This window comes from Rhopalosiphum maidis, chromosome 1, assembly GCF_003676215.2.
Source record: "Rhopalosiphum maidis isolate BTI-1 chromosome 1, ASM367621v3, whole genome shotgun sequence".
NCBI classification, from domain to species: Eukaryota; Metazoa; Arthropoda; class Insecta; order Hemiptera; family Aphididae; genus Rhopalosiphum; species Rhopalosiphum maidis.
In genome coordinates, this window is record NC_040877.1 from 38,220,190 (window position 1) to 38,246,992 (window position 26,803).

At 24.4% G+C, this 26,803-nt stretch overlaps 1 protein-coding gene across 2 annotated transcripts; it reads right to left on the minus strand.

Annotated features, from left to right (window-relative positions):
- Positions 1–935: 935 nt before the first annotated feature.
- Positions 936–25,942, minus strand: LOC113549178. Of its 2 annotated transcripts, none has more exons than XM_026950360.1 (6): positions 25,852–25,942; positions 24,760–24,919; positions 18,414–18,646; positions 17,494–17,707; positions 8,327–8,479; positions 936–1,073 (listed from the first exon to the last, which is right to left on the minus strand). In XM_026950360.1, the coding sequence occupies exons 2-6, from the start codon at positions 24,844–24,846 to the stop codon at positions 936–938; spliced, it is 825 nt and encodes a 274-aa protein (XP_026806161.1). In that variant the 5' UTR covers positions 24,847–24,919; positions 25,852–25,942. The 2 variants fall into 2 exon arrangements, with proteins under 2 accessions (XP_026806161.1, XP_026806160.1); XM_026950359.1 differs by lacking the exon at positions 25,852–25,942 and adding an exon at positions 25,063–25,129.
- Between the last annotated feature and the right edge of the window lie 861 nt (positions 25,943–26,803).

A 26,803-nucleotide genomic window follows, 5' to 3' on the forward strand; every position in this document is an offset into this window, starting at 1 on the left:
AAAACAAAAATACAATATAATTTAATGGATTTAATGCAGTGATCATTATTATCTGCAAAGTTTTGGAATAATTATGGCAACCCAAGAATTTTATAATAGTACTGTTTTTTTTTTTTAATATACTGATTGATATAATTAAGTGATGTAACGATTATGAAAATAGATTCAAACTCACAACAAACAATATCTACTTGTTAGTGATTTTTAAATATTTTCGTTTTATATCTATGTTATTTGACAGAATTAACTAAAATTTTTAAAATATATGAAAGCAATAATACCTTCGGGCACCAAAATTTACAAGAAAAAAAGTGAATTTTTACGAAATAGTCTATTTAAATTTATTTTTATTTTGTAAGTAAAAAATTGGGAAATTATAACTATGATTTTTTTTTTCAATTAAAACTATTTGAACAAGGATCTTAAGAAAACATTAGATAAAATAAATCAAAGAATAAACATGAATGTATAGTTCCAAAAAAAAATCACATTGTTTTTGTATAAGTACAAACTTATACACATACTTATATTTATACAATTATATTTTGATTTATCGCGTAGCTATACATATTTTTAAATGCATTTTACATATTATATATCTATAAAAATTAAGTATAATAAGCGTAAAATAATATTCACAGAATTATTAAACATTAAAAAAAAAACTTGAATTAATTGAAGAAATTGCCCATTGAAAACATTTAAGAAAAAAGTATAAAATAATTGTTTACAAACATTTTAACATTAAAAAAATATATATATATAAATAATTAAGTACAAGAAAAAAAAATCTGAAATATATGTTTTAATATTATACAGTTATTTGACCGGCGAGACATATTTTATTTTAATATTATTTATTTGTTTATTATATTTTTATCTTATGAATATTATTAGGATTAAAAAAAATTAATTATTATTAACATAATATTGATCTAATCAAATGGTCTACGCGTGTCTAAACAGTGAGTCGTGTACCAAAATCTACATTCCTGTACTGATGGATCATATCTAGTTCCTTGTGGACAAACAAATGTTTCTTTGTATCCATTATAATGACATAAGTGAAAAGCCTGAAAAATATTAAATATAAGTACAATATGAATTGTAGCAAGCCAACCACTAAAGCGGGCGAGAAAAAGAAAAACCTTAAACATACATACAGCATATAATTATGTAATACAGTCAAAAATTGCAGGTTATTATGTAATATAAATATTTAATTTAATGTGATTAAGTGGACACAGCTCTAGGTGTCGAGTAGGTGGATGTATTCAATTTGAATAAAATTATATATACTAATATAGGTACTTCTACTCTGTTCAAGTTAAAAAACATATTCGGTAGCGACCAGTTTTCGTTACCATTTATATGCCTGTCATATAGTTTGACCTCGCCCTCGCGCATTAATCGGCAGCTGAATATGTTTCATAGCTTGAACACTGAACAAAGTATATTTGAATATGAAAAACAATTCTAAACAGAGACAGACCATCTATCAACGTATATCACTAAGTATATTTCATGTTATGTATTAAAAATACATATTGTATTAGGTGAGTAGTTTATTTTACTATTAGTTATATAGTAGATTGAATTATTTTTTACCAAAAACATTGCATTTTAAAATATCGTTATGTGTATAAAAAATAATAATATACACAAAAGATATATTATGTATAATACATGAATAATGTTTTTAAATTATAACAAAATAATCGTTATTCATAACTTTATTACCTATGTAATTTCATTCGAATATGAACTTAAAACTTCAATAAAAAAAAAAAATTGCACTTATATATTTGTTAGCTATTTTGGTTTCAGTATGAAGTATGAACTACGTATAACGAACTTTGTATTAAACGTTCAAGTCTTAACGATAAAAGTTGCACATTATATATTTCAATCACAAAAAAATTTTCAAATTTACAAGATTTTGATGAATTTTATCAGCATTTTTATTTTAAATTCATACACAAATAAATTATGGTTATGGATTTTAAATTTTTTACGTATCTAATATCTATTAGAATAACTTATCATATGGGATCTTGTATTGAATTTTCAAGTATTTTTAATAAATAATAAATAGCTCTAAAAGATATTTTTCAAAATATTTTATTAATGATATTATATATATAAAATGATCTAATTTTCTAATCAAAACTTTCTCAAAGTTAAAAATTGAACTATTTTTTCTACTACTTATCGTGTATGCATACACAAAAATACACATATTGTTGTAAAATCATAACATTCATCATTTTACGTATAGAATCTAAAAGTAAAATCAAATGTTTATATAATTTTATATTTTTTATCATTTAGGGTGTAGGTACATTTCACATTAACTATAAAATGAGAGATAATTGATATTTAATGGAAATTGAAACAATTATAATTAAAAAAAGTATAAAGTTAAGTTTTTGTTTTTTCTATATCAAGTGAAAATAAATACTAAAACAAACGCTTTTTCAAATATTGCCATCAAAATATTCTAATTTATTTGAAAACTTCTTCTTGTTTTCCACTATGTTAGGTATATTTATAAAGCAGATTTAATAATATTCTAGGTAGAAGGTGAATTATAATTCTTATAGCACCATCTCGAATATGGAATCAACGCAACAGAAATCGTGCAGTTTGTTGATAGAGGAGCACATTATACACGGTTTTCGCGAAAACCATTAGGTCAAATGAGTCGTTGGATATGGGGGAACGATTTCTCCACCGACCAAACATTCACCTGTGAACTGTCGATTTCTCACGTACGTACAAGAAATAATATTTCTGCGAAGGTCGTTATTGTATAGTTGGTGGTCAGGTGAATGCATTCGTGCTTATTGTAAAATGGCTTGAATAAAGACAAATATGGGTGTAAGAAGCGTTATTTTAAAATAAGCATGTATTATGTTTAAAAAAAAAGGCTCTGATTGAAGTCTTGTCACGAAGGTGCAAAACAAAAACATACAACGAATAAAATCTTCTGTTATACACATAGACAAATCGTATTTTATTTATTTATTTTTTAACTTTTATCTCAAAGGAAAATCATTACCTACGAACATCGTGCGTTTTAAATTACATACGAAACCCTCTATCCATGTATTAATAAATATACATTGATGAAAAATATTAATCTGACGCACAATAATATTTCTTATACATAAATTATTATTTTTGAACACTGAAAATAAAAAAATCTACAAATTGGTTCACAGTAGCTTTTATTTTTAATTTTGTTGTGATACCTATTTATTGTTATTATTATTATTATTACAAGTAGAATGAATTAAAAAATGCATACTACGACCATTTTATTAGTAAAAACTCAACTATAAATTGTACAGAGATAATTTTTCATGTTTTAAGATACGTATATGTATATATATATATAAATATTTTTAGATAATTTTATCTATCGTCGAAAGTGTCTGTAGGAATAATAACACTACACAATATTACATCTATAGGTATCTACAATACTTACATTTAACATGACAAATTAATATATATATATATATATCAAAGCTAATGTGTAACTCATGTCATCACAACTGGAAATTATAACTTTCGTATCAAAAAAGAATATTGACTAACGATTTCCGTGATGTCACGCGCGCGGAAATAAATCTATTATTTTTGGGAAGTAGAATTTTTTCGACTTTAAAAGAGGTTTTGACAAAATCGGTTTTGTTTGTTTATTATAATTGATGTTTTGAATTTTATGAAAATGACTGGTGGTCGATTCAATGGGGTATATAATACCGTTGAGTTGTACATTTTGGTTGATAATACTTTCCAGATCAATGTCATTAATAGTTTATGTAATAATTTTGATTAGAATAAGTAGATTTAAATTAAGTAATTTTGGTTAATAATATATGTACATGATTCTCTTATCTGGACTTACAGTGTTTGAGGACATCTAAATGCTTTTTAGAATTAAATAACTAATGCGATACGAAACTGCAGTCAAGTTAACAAAACGTATACATTTGTTTATGTCAAACAATGTGAATAGATAGAGTTTTATAATATTATAAAACTATATTTTATTTACGATTTAACTATAGGTAAATACGGACATTAACGAAAACAATGAACGGTAAAATAATAATTGTTAAACTAAATAATATGCATTATAAAGAAGATTAATTTACAACAAATTAATAAATGTTTTATCGAAGTATGTAGTTTCTTTAGATTCGTAACTGTAGTAGGTACAGTAGTACACTACATTACACTGCATATGACCGTATGGGTGTTTAATTTTATCATTGTCAGATTCGAATGTTGTTAATTTATTAATAACAGGAGACCATTCTATCGAAAATTCTCATGACTGAACTTTAATTTATTCATGTCGAAACAGAGTATTGTTATGTTTTTGAGAATGACGATCGCATTTATATATTATATAATTCCGCACTGCGAGCATATTATAATACTACACAACCGTCGACCGTCGTATAGGAACTCTCGCTAAAAGCGAGTGTAATAATAATGTTTTAGGCGGAGTAAAAGTCTACAGTGCCGCACGGTGATATAGGATGTAGCTAAACTAGTTATTTCATATTCTTAAAATGTTATCGCCTTTTTTTCGAACGAAATTATGCGTGACTGGCGACAGCTTAAAAATGGCGATGAATGCCAAGAATGTCTGAGGAAAATGTATCAGAATGGTCTATAATAATATGCGCTGTTATCAACTGCGGTACATCAGCAGTGAATCAGAGGTTAGAAAAAAATTATTATACAATATCATGGAATTTCGTACATCATCAATCATTGATGGTCTTAAAATAAATTCCTATTATTTAATATATTTATATATATTTTTAAATAAAAATAAGTAAATATTAAATATAATTTATTTTTATCCGAAAAAAGCTGGTTTTAATTAAATCAATAATAAATATCTGTATTGAAATGACAGTTGATAAGTGATTATAGGAAAGGTACCGACGACAAAAGACTATAAGGTTCGACTGATGACTGCCTACCTAACATAATTCAGATAATTTAGATAACCTTCTATGTTGGCAATTTTTAAAAATCATTAATCAATCAAACTTAAATCTTGTGTAAAAATATTAAAATAGCTTGTGTAATATATTAATTAAAAATGCATTTCAAACTTGCCAGCTTAATAAAAACTGTCCTATAAGATAAGATTAAAAGACTTTATTTTGAACTTCGACGAGTAAATAAAATAAAAATAAATCTTTTACCCTTATTTTAGCAAGCACTGAACTTGACATGTGTTACGTACATAATTCAAAATTTGATGATACGCGATTAAGGGGCATCAATATGGTTATTTTTCGATTATTGTGATATCAAAATATTCTATGAATATTGTATTAAATGTACTGCTGTATTGGTGTTACAATGATTAATAATTTTTTTGTGTGTATGTATTTCTATCGCAACTTTTGTAGCAGTAAAAATACTTTAACAACTAACGTTTGAAAATGTAATATGATAATTTTTATACGTTTTTATTACTGGAATATGAAATAATAAATTATGCTTTTGCCCATTTATAATACAAACCTGACTACACTATTCTATAATATTGTAAGTCAGTTTCATTCTAAAATTAATAAATCCATATTTAAAAAAAGTTTTAGGTTGAATAATAATTTTTTCCATTGATGTTATTTTAAGTTTCATAAATATATGTATGATATAAATAATATATACGATTAGAATAATTAAATAATGATAATATAATATATGAAATGCTCTTGGAAACATTCAAATCAATCAACTGTATTTCTAGTATTAAAATAAATTACTAATATCAATATAATATTATATAATGAAATTATCATTCTCACGAACTTCGTTGCCCGTATAAAATTCATTCGTGTTAAATTTAGTTGTCTAATGCTAACATTTAGCGTAACGCGTGTGTGGATATATGATAATTTTAGTTTTCTGATTTTTTCATAGACTTAATATTTGTATAAATGAAAAGGTACAACTGTCATGTCCGACGTTATTCGTTCAAATATTTTTGATCATTTAAAAGCAACATTTTTAAAACATTTTTCCGCTTGGGTGGCCGTTGTCAGACTAAATATTTGAAAAAAAATATTCTTAAAGGTTTTTATTGATTTCATAATTTTTTTTCGTAAACTATATTATTAATTTTTTATGATTTGGGAATATATTATGTATAAATTTTTTCTGAGCTTACGCGGTAGCAAGCAACATAGTAGTTATCTTTGTGCGTTATGCACTTTGTTGCAAATTAAAATTACGCATCTTATGTAATTCACATTATTTTGTTCAATTCGTTATTTATACTCGTCGTTCACATACGATACGGCGTTCCTTTAATAGTTTGATACCTTTATGATGTGCGTATTTGCTGGTTGTTTTAAAAATTGATGAATTGATTATTAATTAACTTATAGAATCGGAAATGAGCTTTAAACATTCTCGGCTCAAACGAACGCACGGTAGGTACTTTAACGTAGTATCCGGTTTTATTATATCAATCAGTTCACTAGAAAATCATTAATTTGTTTAATAGTTCGATCTTTATTTAAGTTAATACAATTTTGACAATTCTTCTAGCTGAATTAAGTTAGACTTTGCTAGAGAAAAAGTTATACAACTTTTTGTATCAAATTTAAACTTTTTTCCTGGATAGATGGCGCACTGATATATTAATGTATATCTGTAGATGGGAATTGAGTCCATAAAAATATGATTAAAAATTGTTCCGTAGTGTGCTATTTAATTTAAAAATAAACCACATAACGATTGCATGACGGGGTCCCAAGATAATTGGTATCTAAAATTCAGACATATTCATGTCAATATTTCGTAGAACCTGATTACAGCACCACCTATCATGTCCAATTGTGAATCTAACCATTCAGAGTTCCACTCAAACACACACAAAAAGGTCAAGTTAGATCCAGCTGTTTAAGCTTTTTTGAAGAGTTCAGTAACATACATACGCACAGAAGAGTTATATTATACATTATATATAAAGATAGATTTAGTTAGTATTGTTAAGCACTTAAATAAAACTAGTTGAATACTTTTTTACTACTCAAATACGTATTTTAAATATTTTTAAAAAACTTTTTCAAAGTACCTATATAAGTCCATAAAAATTAAATACTTTTTTCTTTTATATAGGTATTATTTTCTATTTTAAATTTATTTATGTTAAATAATACTAAGAAAAAAAAATTTGAGAAATCGATGTTTCATTAAACTGTTAAAAGGACGCTATACCCGCATGTGTTGTCTCTGTCTTATACACGCGTGACATAGTTAAAAACTGTTTTGCGCGGAACAACTTTACTCCCTCGATATTTTTATTAAAATTACCAAAATTATAAATCCCATTGGGAAGAACTTTACCTGTGACGTAGCGTTTTAATTTTTTTGATAGTGGTAACCAATAAATTTTAATAATTATATGAAAAAAACCTAAAGTTCTCAAACCGATATTTTTAATTATATTCATGTTATCAAAAAAATTAAAACACTACATCGCAGGTAAAGTTCTTCCCAATAAGATTTATAATTTTGAATGTATTGATTAAAATATCGAGGGAGTAAAGTTGTCCCGCGAAAAACAGGTTTTAGCCATGTTACGCGTATATAAGACAGAGACAACATATACGGGTATTATAACGTTCTCTTAAGTCCACTCTATAAAACCATATTGTAAACGATGATATACAAATACAAATAAAACTTCTTATCAAATTTTTAATATTTTATAATTTAAAAAAAATATTAATTGGTAAAACTTGAAAATGTTCGCAATAACATGTGTTACTATTATTGTATACAATATACATTCAATGAAATTCATTGTGTTTAAAGTAATTGTATGATTTAAATTCAACGAATCTATGTATAAGTTAATTTATAACAATAATACATTATATAATTTTATAATTTATGCGATGTTTTGTGCAAAAAAAAAGTAACTACGATAACTTACCGTATTACAAATTATAATAATACAAATATATATTAGAATTTTACTTAGAATTCCATTCTGCTTCTGCAAAGAATCATTTTTTGTTTAATAATGATTTATTATTGAATTTAAATCTAATAAATGCATTAGTTATTTATTCACTAATGATATACATTCAAAACCTTTTATATAATAGAAATATTTATCGAGTTTTGTTTATTTTCTTATAATTTTTAAAGTATAAGAATTGAAAAGAATAATATACATTAATGTTATTTCAAACTGTGTTACAAGCACTATAATAATCGAAAAGCTAATAAGTATTTTCAAAAACATATTAAAATAATAAAAGCGTTTTACCTGACACTGAGTTTCTGGATCTGGATATATTCTCCCAGGTCTACCACATACAAAATTTGTCATAGGTAGGATGTTTTCATTCTGCCGAAAATCCATTATTTTACTAGGAATATTTAACGAGCTTGGCCTGCGGGCATCAAATGATTTCCAACCCTAAGAATAAAATAAAATTATATTTTTGTAAGGAACCTATAATGTAATTGATAATATTTTTTATTTGTTAGGTATTATTATTTATTAGCAGTAAGTATCTAATATTTAAGAATATTATTTATTAGTAGATAGATACTTATAGCAGCTATTATGCAATTTATTATTGAAATATTCAGTTGCAATATTAATATTATTAAAATAATACATAATATAAGAATAATCCTATAGTCGGGTATTTACATAAAAATTTTAAAATGTTAATCGAAGTTGTCACTTGTTAGTATACCTATGTGACTATTTTAATTTGAGAAGTGGTATAGTTTGAGACATGAGATGGAAGATTTAGACTGGTAAAGTGTTATTTTAAATTCTGATAAAAATAAAACAAAACATAAATAAGGAAAATCAAGAATGTTTATGTATTTCCGGTATTCAACGAAATCAGTTTTGTTTTTTTAGTGCAATTCGAAATATCAAAATAAACTTTGATAGATACTTACAATGTTCACTAAATGTTTTTATGATCATTTTCTATAAACAATATACCTTTCAAAATATTTTTATTCTTTTTGAATACAGACGTTTGAGATTTTCCATTTTTGTTCCATTTTACGTTTTTTTTTAAATATCGATAAAAATGTTGTCAATTGGTCAAATTTTTAAAAGTTAAATACATGGTCCCAAATCAAAAAATGACAAAAGTCGTCAAAATCACAAAACTATGGAAATAATCGTTTTGTAATTGAAAATGAATAAAAAGTTTTATTTTTATTGTATGACTAAAGTAATATCTAAAAAGTATACAAACAGTTTTTTTTTGTTTTTATAAACATTTTAAGTTCAAATTTAAATGAAATTAAATATTTAACTATATAAATAACAATATGTATTATTTTTTTATAGCCCTAAAACATTATCCTTGGGGATATAAAACTTTTACGTATATTATTATATTATTTTATAAACACAATGATATATTTAAATGTAATTTTTTCGGTAAATAATAATTCAATCTACTGTATAATTAATAGTAAAATACCTACTAAAACAAAGAAAAAGAAGTTACACATAAATCATTTGTATGATAAATAATATTATACTATGAGAGTTCAGAGTCTTGTTTATGTAATGTATTAAGTTAACTTATTGTGCTTCAACATCAACTTAATAGTGTTAGATGAAGATTTTTAATCATGATTTGTTTTAGTTCGATCAGAAATTCGATCTCCAATCAAATTTCCTCAGCTCTAGTATATAGATAGCATACGCTTGTAGCTGTAGGGCGTATCGTACATACGTGGTTTATGGGCTTTCGACATTTGTCGAGTTAAAAACTGCGTATCAGCCATTACCATATAATCCGGCTGTTGGCGTGGGTTCTTTCGTTTATATATTGGTTCATATATTATACAAGTCTACTTTGACACTTATCGTTAAAAAGATACCACCCTGAATCAGCTGACTCCGTCTTAAATAGTACATTTTGTTTTGAGTACATTCAATTGTGCGTAGCAAGCTTAAAAATAAGGTAATTGACCACAGGATATATATATTTTTTTAATTTTTAAGCAAGTTATACCTAAATATGTAATTTTTTTTTTTTTATGTTAGGAGAAATTTTAGCTTTATACAATTTGTATCTCGACAATATTTGTTAAATAGGACATGGCGTAAATGTTGAATTAAAAAAAATCCACGATTAAACACAGAGTATGTAAATATTACCTGCTTAAGTTCGATAATTGGTCAATTTACTATAATTTATTTATAATATAAAGGATTACTACACAAAATTAGAACTGCTGAACACAAATTTGCTGTATTGTACGTTTGTGAGACGGAGATAATAAGACTCCGGTGAGTCGTACTCCTTTCTTATATCCGCATGTGTCTTCTTTGTCTTACTAACGTACATCATAGCAAATTTGCGTTTAGCAGAACAAATTTTATGTTGTTAACTTCAATATTGGAGTCAATTTACCTATTATCAAAATTAAAGGTAAGAATATTATTTAGGATAATATGTTTTATGCTTTTATTGAAATTATTATTTTAAAATGAGTTATGAACATTTTAAAGTTGTAAAATTGTATATAGCTATAACTCACTTTAAAATGATAATATAAATAAAAGCGTAATATAGCATGCCCTAGATAATATTCTTACCTTAAATTTTGATTATAGGTAAATTGACTCTAATATTACTAACAACATAAAATGTGTTCTGCTAAACGCAAATTTTTAATGATGTACGTTAGTAAGACAGCGACAACACATGTAGATATAACGTACTTTTAAGCACTAACTATTAAACTACATTAGTGCGCTCAATTTACGCATTGTCTGCCTAAAATATCTATTTTTTAAATTCACTTACGGAGTTATAATAACATGTAGCTATCTTTGTATTTTACTTTTGTGTTTTACATCGTTTTTATATTTTGAATTATGATAATTACTTTTGAAATAAATACCGTAGTTGTAATAACAATAACAATAAATTATGTTATACTTTAAAATATATGGGGGCTATATCATGAAAATACATAGCATATAATATTTTCCTTTTAAGGGTTCGTATATTCAATATAAAAATTTAAAATAATAAAACTTAATCAGAAAACTCGTTTTATTGTATAGTAGGTATTAAAAGTACTTTATAATAATAGATGTGTTATATTTAAATTCAATGATAAATCATTGTACACAATGAAAAGTGATTCTGAGCGATTCTGACAACTTGTATTTTATTTTATTATAAATAAATTATTTTTTCTTTATTTGCATCTTATAATTTATATATCTATATGTGGAACAATTTTAATATGTTAAGGGTGTGATAAATAATATACAAGTCTGGTACATACTAAATTGATTTGATTAGGTAATTATAAATAAGAATTTATGATTGAATTGTCATCAGTAATTTATTTTTCTAACAATTAATCAATAAGTTGAACTAATTATGTCAAAGACTAATCGCATATACTAAAATATTAATAGCTTATATAAGTTATAAGTCAATAATAATATATTGAACTGTGTGATCTATGTGAATCATATAAATGTTATAATGGCTACAAATCATTCTAAATATTTTGAAAATTGTATTGCATCCAAAAAATATTTTTCAATTAAAATAAAATAGTTAAAAACCAATGTAGTAAAAAACTTGGTGAATTCAAAAATTCAAAACGCTTAAATGTCAAAAAAAAAAAAAAAAACGTTTTTCCATAATTTTTTTTCATTCTACACAGAATATAAAATTAATAATAAAAATTATAGTTAATCAAATATAGAAATATATGCTTTAATTTGTTTTGTAAAACTATTTTGATTTGTTGTTCATATTCTCGACAAAAAATATTTTTCGCTTCAAAAATGCAATAGTTTAATCATAAGTGAAAAGTATAATTATTATAAAATATAATATATTTAATAAGGCATTGTATTTTTTCAAATACATTATTATGTTTTAAGTAGTGAATATAATACAGAGCTATGTCAAATTTGATACAGCTGCAGCTGTTCGTAACATCCTGTAATTATGTATAAAAATACGACATAACGTTTTGTATAGAAACAAGAAATAAATACAGAATGTCACAGAGCAATTTTGTGATTGCTTATAAAATGAAGTAATGAAATTCCCATATCATTATTCTGTTCAACCAGATAAACGGGACACCTGGTGATCTATTAGTTACATGGTTTAATAGTACCAGATATTTTTTTTATGAATATTAATTTGAATGTTTTCATTTTCAAATTTAATTACATTTTTCAAAATATTATATACCTAGACGATTTTGCTCTCAACTACCAACATAACGCAGCCAGAATTTTGCTTTGGGGAGACAGGGCTGATAATTTATTATACATGGAGTCCTAACTTTACTAAGTTTAGTACATTGATGACGAGGTATATAACATTTTAGATTTTCGCAGACGCTTTCATACGAATTAGAATTTTAATACATAGTTACGTTTAACGTAATTAATACGTTAAAAATCTTCAAAACTCTGAAACTTAAAATTATTTATAAATTTTCTTGGAATTTCAAGGTGGGCTGTGGCGGCTTCCTCAGCAATCTTTGCTAAGCAATTGCTTGAATTGTCGTTTTTTTTATGTATACCAAGTCACAACACAATATTATGCTAAATGCTTAGTATAAATATTATAAATATAGATTGAATAAAAATAATAAATAAAAGTGTTGAGTGTATATTGTCATTGAGTGAGTTATGTATTACCTAATTGTTAAATTCAAAAAATGATAAATAATTGAACATGAAAAAATGGTTTTGAGCGAAGACCGTCTGTAAAAAATTGTTATGTATTACAATACCTCAAAAATAGTTAAAATTTTATTAAAATTTTACCATGCATAGAGAATGATAATATAAGCATTTGGAGAAAATTTAAAGTATTTTTTTTTTTGAAATTATACCAAAATAACAAAACTCATTCGAAGCGAAATAGTTATTTTACGGGTGAATATTAATGTTATAATATTTAAACTTGAAACGTCCATAATCATTTTTAGTGGTTTTACGATCAAATTTTTTTAATTTTTACTCTTAATAATTTTTAAGGAATCCTGTATTAAATTTTAAAACTTTTTGACAAGCATAAACCAAGACAATTAACTATAAATAGCTCAGAAAGAAACAAAATATTTTTAAAATTATACCATATAAAGAAATTGATAATACCTATAAATAATTTGTAAAATTTTAGAGTATTTACAGATATTTGTTTTTGAAGTTTAACAAAATAAAAAAGTACATTTTGTTCAAAACTTATTTATTTGTAAAAAATCTAGTTTTCTTTAAGTCTTTTTATTGTTTTTCCCGGTTATTTTGAAAAGTATTGAGAATTTTTTATTTTAGACCATTAAAGTACCAACTAAATCCAATTTAATACTTGAAACCACTTCTAAATTTGAAGTATTTTCATTTTAAGATGTGATGATTAACACTTTATGTAAAAATAAAACACATCACTGTGAAATCAATTTTTCGCTGCTTTTAGAATTTAAAATTAATATAATTATCACATATAAAACTAAAATTAATACTAAAATAAATAGTTTGTAATATAATTTCTAAAAAATTACATAAGTAGCCAATATGATACAAGCAAAATACAAAATAATTAAGTTTTTTTTTATACATTTATTTTTCAATCAATCTTTAATATAATAAAATTATTATTAATATTTTTACAAAAATAATGGTTATTAATAGTTATGATAGTTTCAATTATTTGATAAATTAATTAAATTAGTTTGAATGGCGGTACACTATTGTTTATTAAATTAAATAATAGCTCAAATTAGACACAAATATATACATAATATAAACATTACATTACTAAATGATTTTTTATTTATTAGCTAATTACACCATTACTCTAAATACATTTTACAACAAAAATTAAGAAATTAATTAACCTTAATGTTATGTCAAATATTTTAATATAATGCAAGACAAATAATATAGCACTTATACATATAATATTAATCTATTTTGATATTTAGAACATGTTTAAGAGAACAAAAATGTAATTTATAGATAATTATATAAATATTAAATTAAGAAAATAATTGCGAGTAAAAAAAGAACAAGTTAAATCATATTACATTTTGTAAATTACCAAATTTTCATACGGATTTTTTTTTTCATTAAACATGTAATTTCAGTTTGCTTACACAGAAATACTGTCTAATTTTTACACATTTAGTGTTTTGGTTTTATTTTTAGAAAATATTAAGTTCTGTTGAAATTCATTGTATTAGTTAATCAACCTAGTCGCAAATTTGCAAGGGTATAATCCATAATAAGTACCTATGTAATATGCATTGTTGATTATAGGGTCATAACATTTAACAGATTAGTACAAATTAATCAAATGTTGTTGTGACCATCTGAATAATTGTAAATTTGTATTAGCATATTGGAAATGCCCATAAATTAAGGAAAATGTTCGTAGCAGATAAATACAAATATAAACGTATGATAAATAATCTTCAGACTAGACTGAAATCAAATATAGGTATGTGCTATAACTATATATTTAAGAGTCCATTTTTTAAGTAGTAAAGGGTGCTCATGCGTAAATACGCCAACTCTAGACACAACAATATGTATATTCTATATAGGTAATTCCAAATCAATTAGTCGTGCAAGTAGAAAAATCAAGATTACCCAGTTCACTGTCATGCTTCGATCCTATTTCTTGTTACATTGTTTCAATTTTTTATTTTCGAGACTGTTAACTATAATATTATATTTTTGCAGAAAATAACACTGTGATTTCTCCTTTAATTGACGTAAATGATTTAGTCGATTTAGGGGTATTTCATTAGCATGTATTTAATACTTTCTTTATACTTTAATTACTATTTTTAAACTTTAGACAATTGAATAAATACCTATAAGAATCTATATCCAACTCGTATTATAGTTAAATAATTATAATTTATAATTATAGTTGTAATATGTATAGCAATATACTCGTATTTCGTATTTTTTTTTTTTTCATAATAACATTTTATAAATTCAAAATGCTCATTGAATAATATTGGTATACGGGTTATATGAATATAGGTAGGATAATAAATCGTTTAAAATATTCTGCAATGGACCGTTTTTGATGAAACATAATTCGATCTTGAATTTAATATTTATTGTTTTAGAACTGATAAAAATTTTATTTAAATAGGCATTAATTGCAATAAGGTATTTTAAACTACGCGAATGTAAAAATACGGTTGATACGTATAATTAAATCGTGCCGCATCGATTGCATTAAAAAATGTGAATTAATTTCAGTCATTAAGTCAACAAAATTTGATTATCAATTATATTCTTTTTCGAAACCAGCTGTTTCGTTATAATACAAATAAATTGTAACAAATTATTTTTTTTTATAATGGTTGTGTATTGTATTATATTATTTTTTGCTAAACGGGAGATAACTTCGTAAATGATTGAATTGATTTGATATTAGTACATTTGTAGAGACTGTCGGTCTATGACATAAGAGATACCAATAAGTTCTTAGAATTGTAGTGTTAAAAAGATATATTGGGACAGTATATTATTTCCTCGTTTAATGGACTACCTATTACATTTTCCGGTGTTGGATTTTTCGGGTGATTGATAAATGATTAATACTGGATAACTGTTGTTGTATTGTCATTGTGTTGGTTTTCTTATTCACTTCCCACCCTATAACGTTACAATATTGCAGTAGCATTTATTATTTTATATACAAATAAGTGTATATATATATATATATATATATATTATCCATTATATTTTTAAATGTCTACAAGAAAAAGAAAACCAAACCTCGACCACGACGTATTGGCACATATACAGTGTTTGAAGAACAAATCAGCCAGTAGGCTTATAATTCATAAACCGTTATCTATACTGTTTTGGAAAATGACAGGCTATGTATTGCGTTTATTATTGTTTTCTATTACGTAGACGGTTATAAGCGACACATCAAAAACTATACGTTTTGAGTTTGTCATGCGTGTACCCATTGTCGATAGGAGTGAAAATATTTGTTAATCTATTTTATTAACTGAAAGTACAACTATTTACAGCTAGGTATATACGTATAGTATTCACTATTTCTTATTCCACAATAAAATTTGACACTTTTGTTATAAAAATGAGTAATGACTCATTCGTCAAATCATTATAGCATTAATGTGTGTCTGAGTTACATGACAGGACATTAATTGGTTAGATAATTAGGTATTTGTTTTTGTTCTTAGACCTAACTATAAAATAATTTTAACAAAAATAAAAATTTTTTATTATACAGATTAAAATTAACTTTTTCTAAATACTTAATACTGAAAATTTTGGTTAATAATAATAATAAATTATTCATAATTTTATTTAAATATTTCAAATATTTAGATAAATTAAACAAATTTGGATTAAGCTGGATAAAATATATCTATTCAGTTTTCATCAGTAGTTAAATTTAAATTAAAAGGTTCATAGGTAGATATTTATAGTTTTGATGATTTAAATTGTGATAGTATTACAATTTAATTAATAAATAAAAATATCTGTGTTCAAATTGTTCATTAAATTGTTTTAATTAAAATAAACTGGAAATGGGAGACTCATTAAAACGTGATTGTGTAATATCACAAAACGATGGTTTAATGATGCTAATGGTAATGATGCTAATGGTAATCATGACAAATGTAATGCAACCATCTGTATAATGTGTCGAGCGTGCACGGAAAAAAACATAATGATAACGAAAAATATAATATAATGTATAGTTATTTCGTTAATTTAGATGGGTATATTGTTCATAGAAAATTATATAGCATATTAAACAATTCACATACAGTTAACAATACGTTTCGCGTAAGTCACTATTTTTTTTATGAAATAATTATACTTTCTATGAATAATATTATTTTAATTATAAAATACAAAATAATGAGTTAAAGTTACGTATATTAATGTGTAACGGTTTTAATGAATTGAGGACTTCAAATAAAAACAAATAAATAGAAAAAATATTTATTTTATTTTTTAAATATCATAAATAAATGCTTTAAAATATTTTGAATAAATTTTATAGTTTTGGTAAAGAGTTTGAGAAAAAATTAATTTAATCATAAGACATTTTTTCAACATAATATTATTATTTATTTATATTATGTATTTGTACATCCTTTGAAAAATTAAATTATGATGACGCTAGCGTGTATTTTATAAATATTTATAAGCTGAGTATGTACAGCGTAAAATAAATTAAAAAGGTAAAAACTCGCAAATAGTTTAAGAGTATAAGTTAAATATTTTAATATTTTCTGCAAACTGGTGTAAAATATTAGAAATAGAATCTTGAAACATTAATAATTTTACTAAAAATTATGGAATACGAATATGTTAGTGGACTTAATAATAAGTAAAAAAAAAAAAATCATGTTGGATAATTGACAATTATTTTACATATGGTTTACCTTTGGTATAGTGTTGAAGGGAACTCCTAGTTGTCCCCTAAAGTTAGTGATTGACAATCCGCTCTCGAATATCTGTCGGACTGGTAGTTGAAGCGTTTCTGTAATTGGTCTAAACTTCGGTAGTTGGTAATTTTGCATATACGTGGGTATTGAGATTTTATATGTTGTCTCCACTTCGTTATTACCATCATACTTTCCTTCCGAAGGAATAAACCTAATTTCAAGACATAAAACTTGACTTGAAACGCTACACCTGATTATGGTTCAGGATTGTCCTGAATTCATAAAAAAATTACTATTTTAGTAGATGCCTAATATATTAGGTATCTGTTTATAGAATTAAAAAAAAACCTCCTATGTATAATAATATCAACATACATTTTATAAATAAAAATTACAAATTAGTGTGTATCGAGGAATATATCATAATTTAATGTATTATGATACCGAATGGAAATTTTTAAAGATCAAGTGTTTTAAAAACCATATGTATAATATGTATAGAATTTAATTTAGAATTAATTTTTTTTAATTTTAGATATAATATTTGCATTAGTGTTTTTATTTACTGGTTTTTAAATATTTAATTTGAATTACCATTTTTAGAAAAATATTACATACTTATTACTTTTACTACAAGTTAAATTTATAAGTTTATAAAATTTATATTTACTCATTGTATTCCAATACCTATCTTTTTAAACTATATAAACAAACATGACATCATTATTTTTGAAATTAATGTTAGTAGGGTTTGTTTTTAAATAAGGCACATTGTTATTGATTTTTATTTAATAAAATATATTATATCAATAACAATGTGACTTATTTAAAAGCAAACCCTACTAATACTAATTTCCAAAATTAATCATATCATATACTGATATAACTATTTTACTTTATGTAGGTATTCTGTTTACCTGGTGTCTGGCGTGTGGATCATTTTGAGTATTGAGTTGGATAGTTCTGGATCGTTCCGCGGACTTTGGTGAAACGATTCTTTTGGTCGAGCTTCAAACAGAATACCATCGGGTACAGATATTCCTTCTTTGTTCAACATATTTAATGCCAAGCGGTCTGCTTGGAACGCAGATTCAGGTATTTTACCTCCAAAGTATGGCAACAAGTTTTCATGGAATAACTGACGCTTTTGCTGTAGAAAAAATTACTCGACTTTATAATAAATCTATTAAAACAATTTATGGGCCAAATTATATTTTGAACATGGCTATTAACTATGGTATATAGAACTATATAAGCTATAGTAATAACTTTTCTAAAATTAGCACATGAAATTAAATCTAAGGTCGTGTAATTATTTTTATGAAAACAAATAAATAATCGGGAATATATTACATTCATATAATAATAATATATGTTGTAACTGTCTAAGTTAAATATTAAGTATTATAGTACAATATTTGCGTTTAGCAGTACCAATTTTTTGTTGTTGAATTTTAAAATCAGAACGAACTGACCTAGTATCAAATTTAAATGTTAAAACATTAACTGCGTAAAAACTGATCTACAAAAACAGAAAAGATTTTTACCTTTTATATTTTGATGATGTTCATTTTTTAATATTAAAGCTAAACTTTTTTTTTTCTGAATGCAAATATTTTGCTTTGATGTATATTTGTAAAACATGAATAAACATGCAGTTATAATTTATTTAATTTTTTAATTTTATTTAAAAAAAAATACAATCTATATTACATAACAACACAATAAGTAAAAAAAAGGATTGACATAACACATACGTAATTATGTTGACTTTTAAGTCTATTAATGGTTATATTATATTTTATTATATTTTTTTAATCTTAGGTATAAAAAATAAAATAATTTATCAATTTGTGTCTGTTTTTGTTTTGTAATTATGCAAAACTAACCTAACCTAATTGCTTTATTTTACCAAAATATCTTATTGTGGTGTTTAAAATCTTCCAAACCTAAATAAAAATAATTCAGGTGTAAATACAACGAATAGAATTGAAATATTAATTTTTAGTTGTACAATGGAAAAAAAAGTTACTTCCCTTTTATATAGCTTTAAAAGTGACATCGTGTGATACTGGGAATTGTTATTGAAATACGTTTTTATCAATTTAAACTTACTTTGATACTTGAAATTAATATTTAACAATCAGTTTTTAATCATATAGTAGTAATATGATTTAATTTGCCTTATGGCCTGATATTGAATAGCTACGATAATCATCATGTACCTACCAAATTTTATTCACACAAATACGATAATAAGCTTTGAAATTTATCGGGAAAGTCCTAACTTTTTTTTTGGTATTATGTTATAAGTATTCTTAATCTAAGACTAAAAATATCTTTAAAGGAAAAGTATAAACCAATAACGAATTGCTGAGAAAAATATAAAAAATATATTAAATGAAAGAGATCATGAGAAAACGTGTATATAATTCTAACATGCGAATATCTAAATGTATTGTATAGCGATTATCACACGTATCTTAAACGTGGTATAGTTTTCTACTAAATTATTATAATGTATTTAGATATATGCTTAATTATGATAAGGAATAAGTGAATGTGTTTATTTTTGTTTTTTTTTTACCATAAAAAATTTGCGCTCTGTCATGGCCTATCGTAACCGTAAGTCGTATATTATTTTTTTAAATTTTTAGAAAGGTAAATCGTGCGTTTACCTTTATACATTGCACATATTGGTTATTTATCTTAATGTGTTATTTTCAAGTATAAGATATGTATTAAAATAGAATAAATTAATATAATAATAATATAAAGCTGATTAGTTTTCAAACTGTTATAATAAACGATATTAGTACATGGAATGATCTAAAGATGAATCTTTTAAAAATACAATGGTAATAGTAAGTTTTTTTTTATTTAATTGTGAATGATAATAAACGTTTTTTAACATTTATACTAACATAGATAATTGTATTATTAAAAATATACATCAAACCGGCGTTCTGGTGATAAAAAAAAGGCAAACAAGTGAGTACCGCTCTGCTGTACATTAGTGTTAAGTGTTTCACTATTATGGGTATTTTTAATTATAATTCAATGATATTATATCAATATATACGAAAAACGACTGTAAGTGGAAACAGTCTTATAGCTTATAATATCAATCGGTAAATTTTGTTATATATGTTTTTTATTATAAATATTAAAATCATTTATTTTATTTTTTGTATTATTCTAGGTTGATATACATTTTATTGAATAATTTAGTGTTTAATTATTATAATAAATAATAATAGGTATACATGTATACCATGTATAAAAATGAATGTAACTCGAAATTTAATTTGATCTATTTATAAATACAGTAATACTGCAAAAATATATTCGTAATATAAATAAATGTTATCTTAAAATAAATCAAAAATATCGTTGCGTATTGTAAAATTTATAATATTATAATTCACGTAAATGTTTTAAGTTTCTATGAATAATGTTTTTAAATTATGATAAAATAATTAACTTCATTATATCTATCATTTAAATTTCGTCCAAATTTGTACTTCAAATTTCAATTAAAAATAATTGTCTAAACATTTTTTAGATTTTATGGTTTTAGTATTGTTTCATTATGGTTTTAATTGTATAAATTATTATAAAAATGTATACAAATCGAAATTTAATTTAATTTTTCTGTAAATACCATAAAACAGCAAAAGTAGATTGAAAACATAAATAGATATTATCTTAAAATAAATCAAAAATATTATTGCGTATAACATAATTCGTTATAATAAGATACACGTAAGCGTTTTAAAGTTCTTGATTTTCAAAACATAGATATAAAAATAATTTTTTTAAAGATTTCTAAATATAAAAATAGTTAAATAAAATAAAATAGTTTAAAATTTTTTGCGATTTTGATAAATTTCATTAAAATTCTTCAAAATTTTTTTTTAATATTTTTATACAGATAATATAAGAACAATTTTTTTGAGCTGGACAAATTTTCACCCAGCGAATAGTTTTTTATTGAAATGTATGAAAAAAAAAAATTAAAAATTTGGCATGTTAAAATGAGTTAAAATATTTTAATAATATAATAAAATCATATAATAAATAAACAAAAAATGACATTTTGTGAAAATTTCTAGTAAAATTATTTGGAATACATTTTCATTATTATACGGGTATTTGAATTATTATACAATGTTGTATAAATTTAAATCAAAAATGCTCATAGAAAACTGATTTGATTTTCCATTATAACTTTTTTTTCATAAAAATATAGGTTAAAAACGTATTAACAACCTTGTATTCAATTTTCAAATTTAAAATATACACGGACATTTTTTTTTATGTATTTTTCAAGATTTTATAGATTGAGTCACTGTTATGAGTGTGTGAAATTAGAATTAATTGAATTAAATTATACATAATTGAATAAAAAAAACGATTTTAAGCGGAGACTGTATATCAGCACGTACCACCTATTATATATATTGTTTTGTTTTTTGATGTTAGGTAAAGTAATTTATTTTACTTTTAGTTAAACTGTAATCAACTAGCCAAGAGTCATTAATGGGTGGCTACTTTTATAATGTCGTTCATGTTATATATTACTCGTATCATATAAACTTATTATCCTAATTTGTATAGATAGTTTATGTCAAATAAAATTTAAAAAAAAAAACAGTTTTACTGTGGGATGAGTAAATTTATTCGTAAAGGTTGTATTTTAAAATATTATTATCTGTACAAAATATAATAATACAGTAGAATCTCTTTGATCCGGACTTGATGGGACCGGACTCTATCTAGATTATTGGAAATCCGGATTAAACAGAATGACGTTTTTTCAACTTATGTACTAATAAGTATTAAAAAAAAAAAAAATGTATACTTTATTTATACAAATTCAATATGTATTGATTTAATTTACATTTGACATTCATATGTATTATACCAATACAACTGCATAAATATATTACCTATACATATCAATTGTATGTATAGGCATATGTATCAATAATGTACGTCTTATAGTAGATAATAATCTACGTTGACATAAATCATTTAAATAGAGATAATATTTATGTGTATGTATATTATATACATAAGTACTAAAATACGGAATATCAATTTTTCGGGCTAGCGATGACCGGATAAATGAGGCTTTACATTAAACATATTATTATGTTTCTGCGAATAATATTTTTGAATTATAACAAAATAATGAATATTGTTATTCTCAGTTTAATTATAAAATTTCGTTTGAATCTGAACTTTAAATGTTTTTTAAAAATATATCGCTTATATATTTTTTAGGTGTTTTTGTTTCCAGTATAATTTAGGTACTTATAAAGATTTTTATTCTAAACTTTCAATCATTAAATAATTATAACTGTTATAATTTTTCAATCGCAAAACAATTTTCAAATTTTCGTAATTTTGATAAAATCTGAACTTAAATTTTTCTATGATAACAAGTTTCCTATTATTTTTAAATATTTTTATATATCTATAAAACGTGAGTATATATCATTGTATTAAATATTCTTGCTTTTGACAAAGCGAAAAAAAACTAAAAAAACAGAAATTTTTTTAATTTCTTTATAAATAGCTCAAAGAGAATTGAAATTAATTGAATTTTAAATTATATTAAAATGTGCATATAAACATTTGGCAAATATTTTAAGTGTCTACGGTTATTTTTTTTTGAGTGATACAAAAAAACAAAATCGCTTTTATCAAAAATTAGATTTGCGTAAAAGTTGTAGTTTTCCTTTAATTTTCTATTTTTTACAGTTTTTTTGATAAATACTTTTATAATTTTTAACTTTGAAATATTTTAAGTATAAACTAGTTTAAATTTTCTACACTAAGCCATGTAGAATAAAGTTGAAAATCGAACAATTTTTTGACTACTTTTCGTGTATGTACATAAGGATACAAAAAACTACATATCGTTGCAAAATGAATACATATTTTATCGCCTCGTTCAGAATCTAAATAGTTTTAAAAAATATTGTACACGATAATAGTATATATGCTTGTATATAACAATATATGGCATATTAAAACAGAAATATTATCTACTCAATAGAAATTCAATAATTCTATTATTATTATTCTATTATATTACGTTCGTTTTTATCATGTAATCAGTACATATTGTGATTATATATATTTTTTAAAATGTGACAATGAAATTAGTCGTGATGAATAAGTAACGGTGAGACCAACAACTGTCGTCCTGTCGAAACGTAATTTTTTCTTATAGATGTTTTAATTTATTACCCTTACATAATTTAATACAATCAAAACAGAGTTCAGGTTTGGTATCCAAACATTAACTCCGGAAAAACTGTTGGGACGCATAAAACAAATGTTATTAGTTATTATTATTAGCCATTATTAGGTAATAAATAATAACTGTTTCTATAATATGATAATTTAAGAACAAAATACATGTTTATATAATTATATTACAATAATAAATTATCACGCTTTATTAAATGCAAATTTTAAAAGAAAATAAATCAACAAATTTAATACCTGATTATTCTATTAGCTATATTTTAAATTTGCGCTATGTTTATTTTTGAAAATCAGAAAACAAATTTATCTATCTTTTGTAGTTTTTGGCAATTAGTTTATCGAACAAACTAAGTAGCTACTCTGAATAAATCTGCTATTTCGAATAATAAATATCTAATGCATCAACAACGATTTAACTATATTTTAAATAAAATTTCCTAGTCTGGTTTTTATATTAAATAATTTAATGAATTGAATATAAATTCATTATCAACAATATGAAAATAATTGTATATTCAATACAAATAATAATTTTAGTCATTCACGGTCTTTTGAGTTAATTTTTTCTTTAAAAAAGCTTCGGCAACAATTTATGAACTATTCATTAGGTCATCATTTAATAAATAAATTATATTTCTATTAAAACTTGCAGAGACGATTATACATATTATTCATCGATACATAATATCAAATAAAGACTTATAAAGATTGTGCAATTTAAACCGGCTTAGAATGTCCCATGTATATGTATTAAACTTCATAACACAAAAATTTAAAGTTAGTATTATTACAAAATATTTAAACTAAAAATAAAATAGAATTTTAAATTTTAATAAAATTATGATGGTTTTAATACATTATGAAAATCCGAGTAAAAATATTTATCTCTTATATATTATTCTCTATAAACGACAAACTACCTCTTGGTGAATGCACTTTTCGTTTTTCAACGGAGAATTTAATATTTATATGTGTTCTTACTTTTTTCGACGTGTATGCGACGTTCGCGAGTAACAACGTAGCCAACGCTACGCGGAACGCCATAAGCGATCTACCTGCAGGTTGCATGATCCGGATAGAACGAGTTGTATGGACCGTATAGGCTGTGACGAGATACGCGTTTGATCCGTATGGTGACGATCTATTAATTATTATGAATGAAAAACAAAACAATTAAAATTTAATTAAAACTTAAAAATGTTTTAGTTTTTTTTTTTGTTGCAAATAGAAACAATATTAATATGTACTGTTGAATAAATAATTTATGAATAACGTCCGATTTACATCGTATTCAGTTTATAGAGACACTATTTTGTATTTCTTCTGTGTTAAACTGACCGCGTGCTGAGACGTGTACGAGACAATTAATGGTCACCCGACCAGCCGCGGGAAATTTATATTAACAACGTTCCAGAACGAACGGTAGAGCGAATGACGCCGCGGCTGTGTGACGACAGTGGCGGTAGGGGGTCGCGCGTATCTTATAGAGAAGAATAATAAGTGATTAAGTGATATCCATCGCCCCGTGAAGTTAAAAATATAGAAAAAACAACAAAAATGTTTCATCAGTAACTACTCTTGATGTCACCTTGTCATCAAATGCACGTAAACACGCGAGGGCGTAATATTCTCCTGCAGATAACTAATGGGGCTCGGAGGGGCTTGGAAAAACAAAAACAACCAGATAAATCCACTTTTTGAATTGTTCAGTGCTGATAAAACATGTTTTATTTTTATGATTAATCAATCCTAAAGTTATTACAACTAACATTTTTAACTATCAACACGATGATAAATAATATTGTGAAATTAAAATTTAGATAAAAGTAATTCAAAGTGATGGATCCTATATGGATTTATCCGGTTGTTGCGCGCAACATATTGTTTTTTAATGGTATACTGATATTAATTAAATTAAATTTACCGAAAATTTTTAAATTTTTATTTGAATATTTATGAAAAGTAACTTAACAGTATCTCGAGTTTTAAAATGAGTTATCATAAATCCGGATTTATCTGGTAGTTGAACCAAAAATGAAAACAAAATAAATCCAATTCCATTAAAAAATGTACCTTTATTTATCGGATTTAACTGGTTGTTGCACTCGAATGTGTGTGATTTTATCCCACACAATAATTCATGAAATAGCGAATTTCCAAAAAAAGCGGATTTATCTGGTTGTTGTTCCAAGCCCTTCAATTACCAGAAGGGCGATCCAACCGCTAAAATATGGTCGTCGTGCGCAACTGCTGACTATGTGATTTTCAAATACACATACACACATACATAAATATATAGAGCCATGTAAGTATGTTACCATTTAGGTAGAATGTGAGAATTCCGGGCTAACTCGACATATATACTAATAGACAACTGAAATAACATAGCTGCTCGTTTTGTGTGGATATTTCGACGACTCTTCGCCGCATGTTACACGACGGTAGGCCTCCCAATCCCTAGAGTATATGAAGTTTCCGTGTACATGACAATACAATTTCGACGACGATGACTGTTTTTTTTCCCAACATATAAATTATGCACAAACAGGAAAAAGTTCACCGTTTGGCTTGATGAACTTCCATTATAAAGAAAATATGATAGTTAATATTAATACAATAGAAATGGACATACTCTATGAAAAAAAATGTATTTAATTATATTCATTTTTAATTTCACTGAGTGGTTGGTTTTTAATATTATTTAATTTAACATATTCCAGTAAATAAAACGATTAATTTACAAATATATTTAATGTATTTTTGTAGTTTAATCACATTGTATGTATGTCACGTGTAAAAATAATTACATTTCAAATGTAATAACTTCGTTAAACTATCTGCGAAATAATTAAAATCAGTAATTTAACTTATTGTTGTCACATTGCGGCTCTATAGTGTGTATATTATACATTTTATAAATAACGTTAAGAAACTGTGTTCCAGAATAAAATATTGCCAATGGATTTCTTGACTGGAGAGAATATTATGTAATAATTTGTAGACATGACATAAGTAAAATATAATA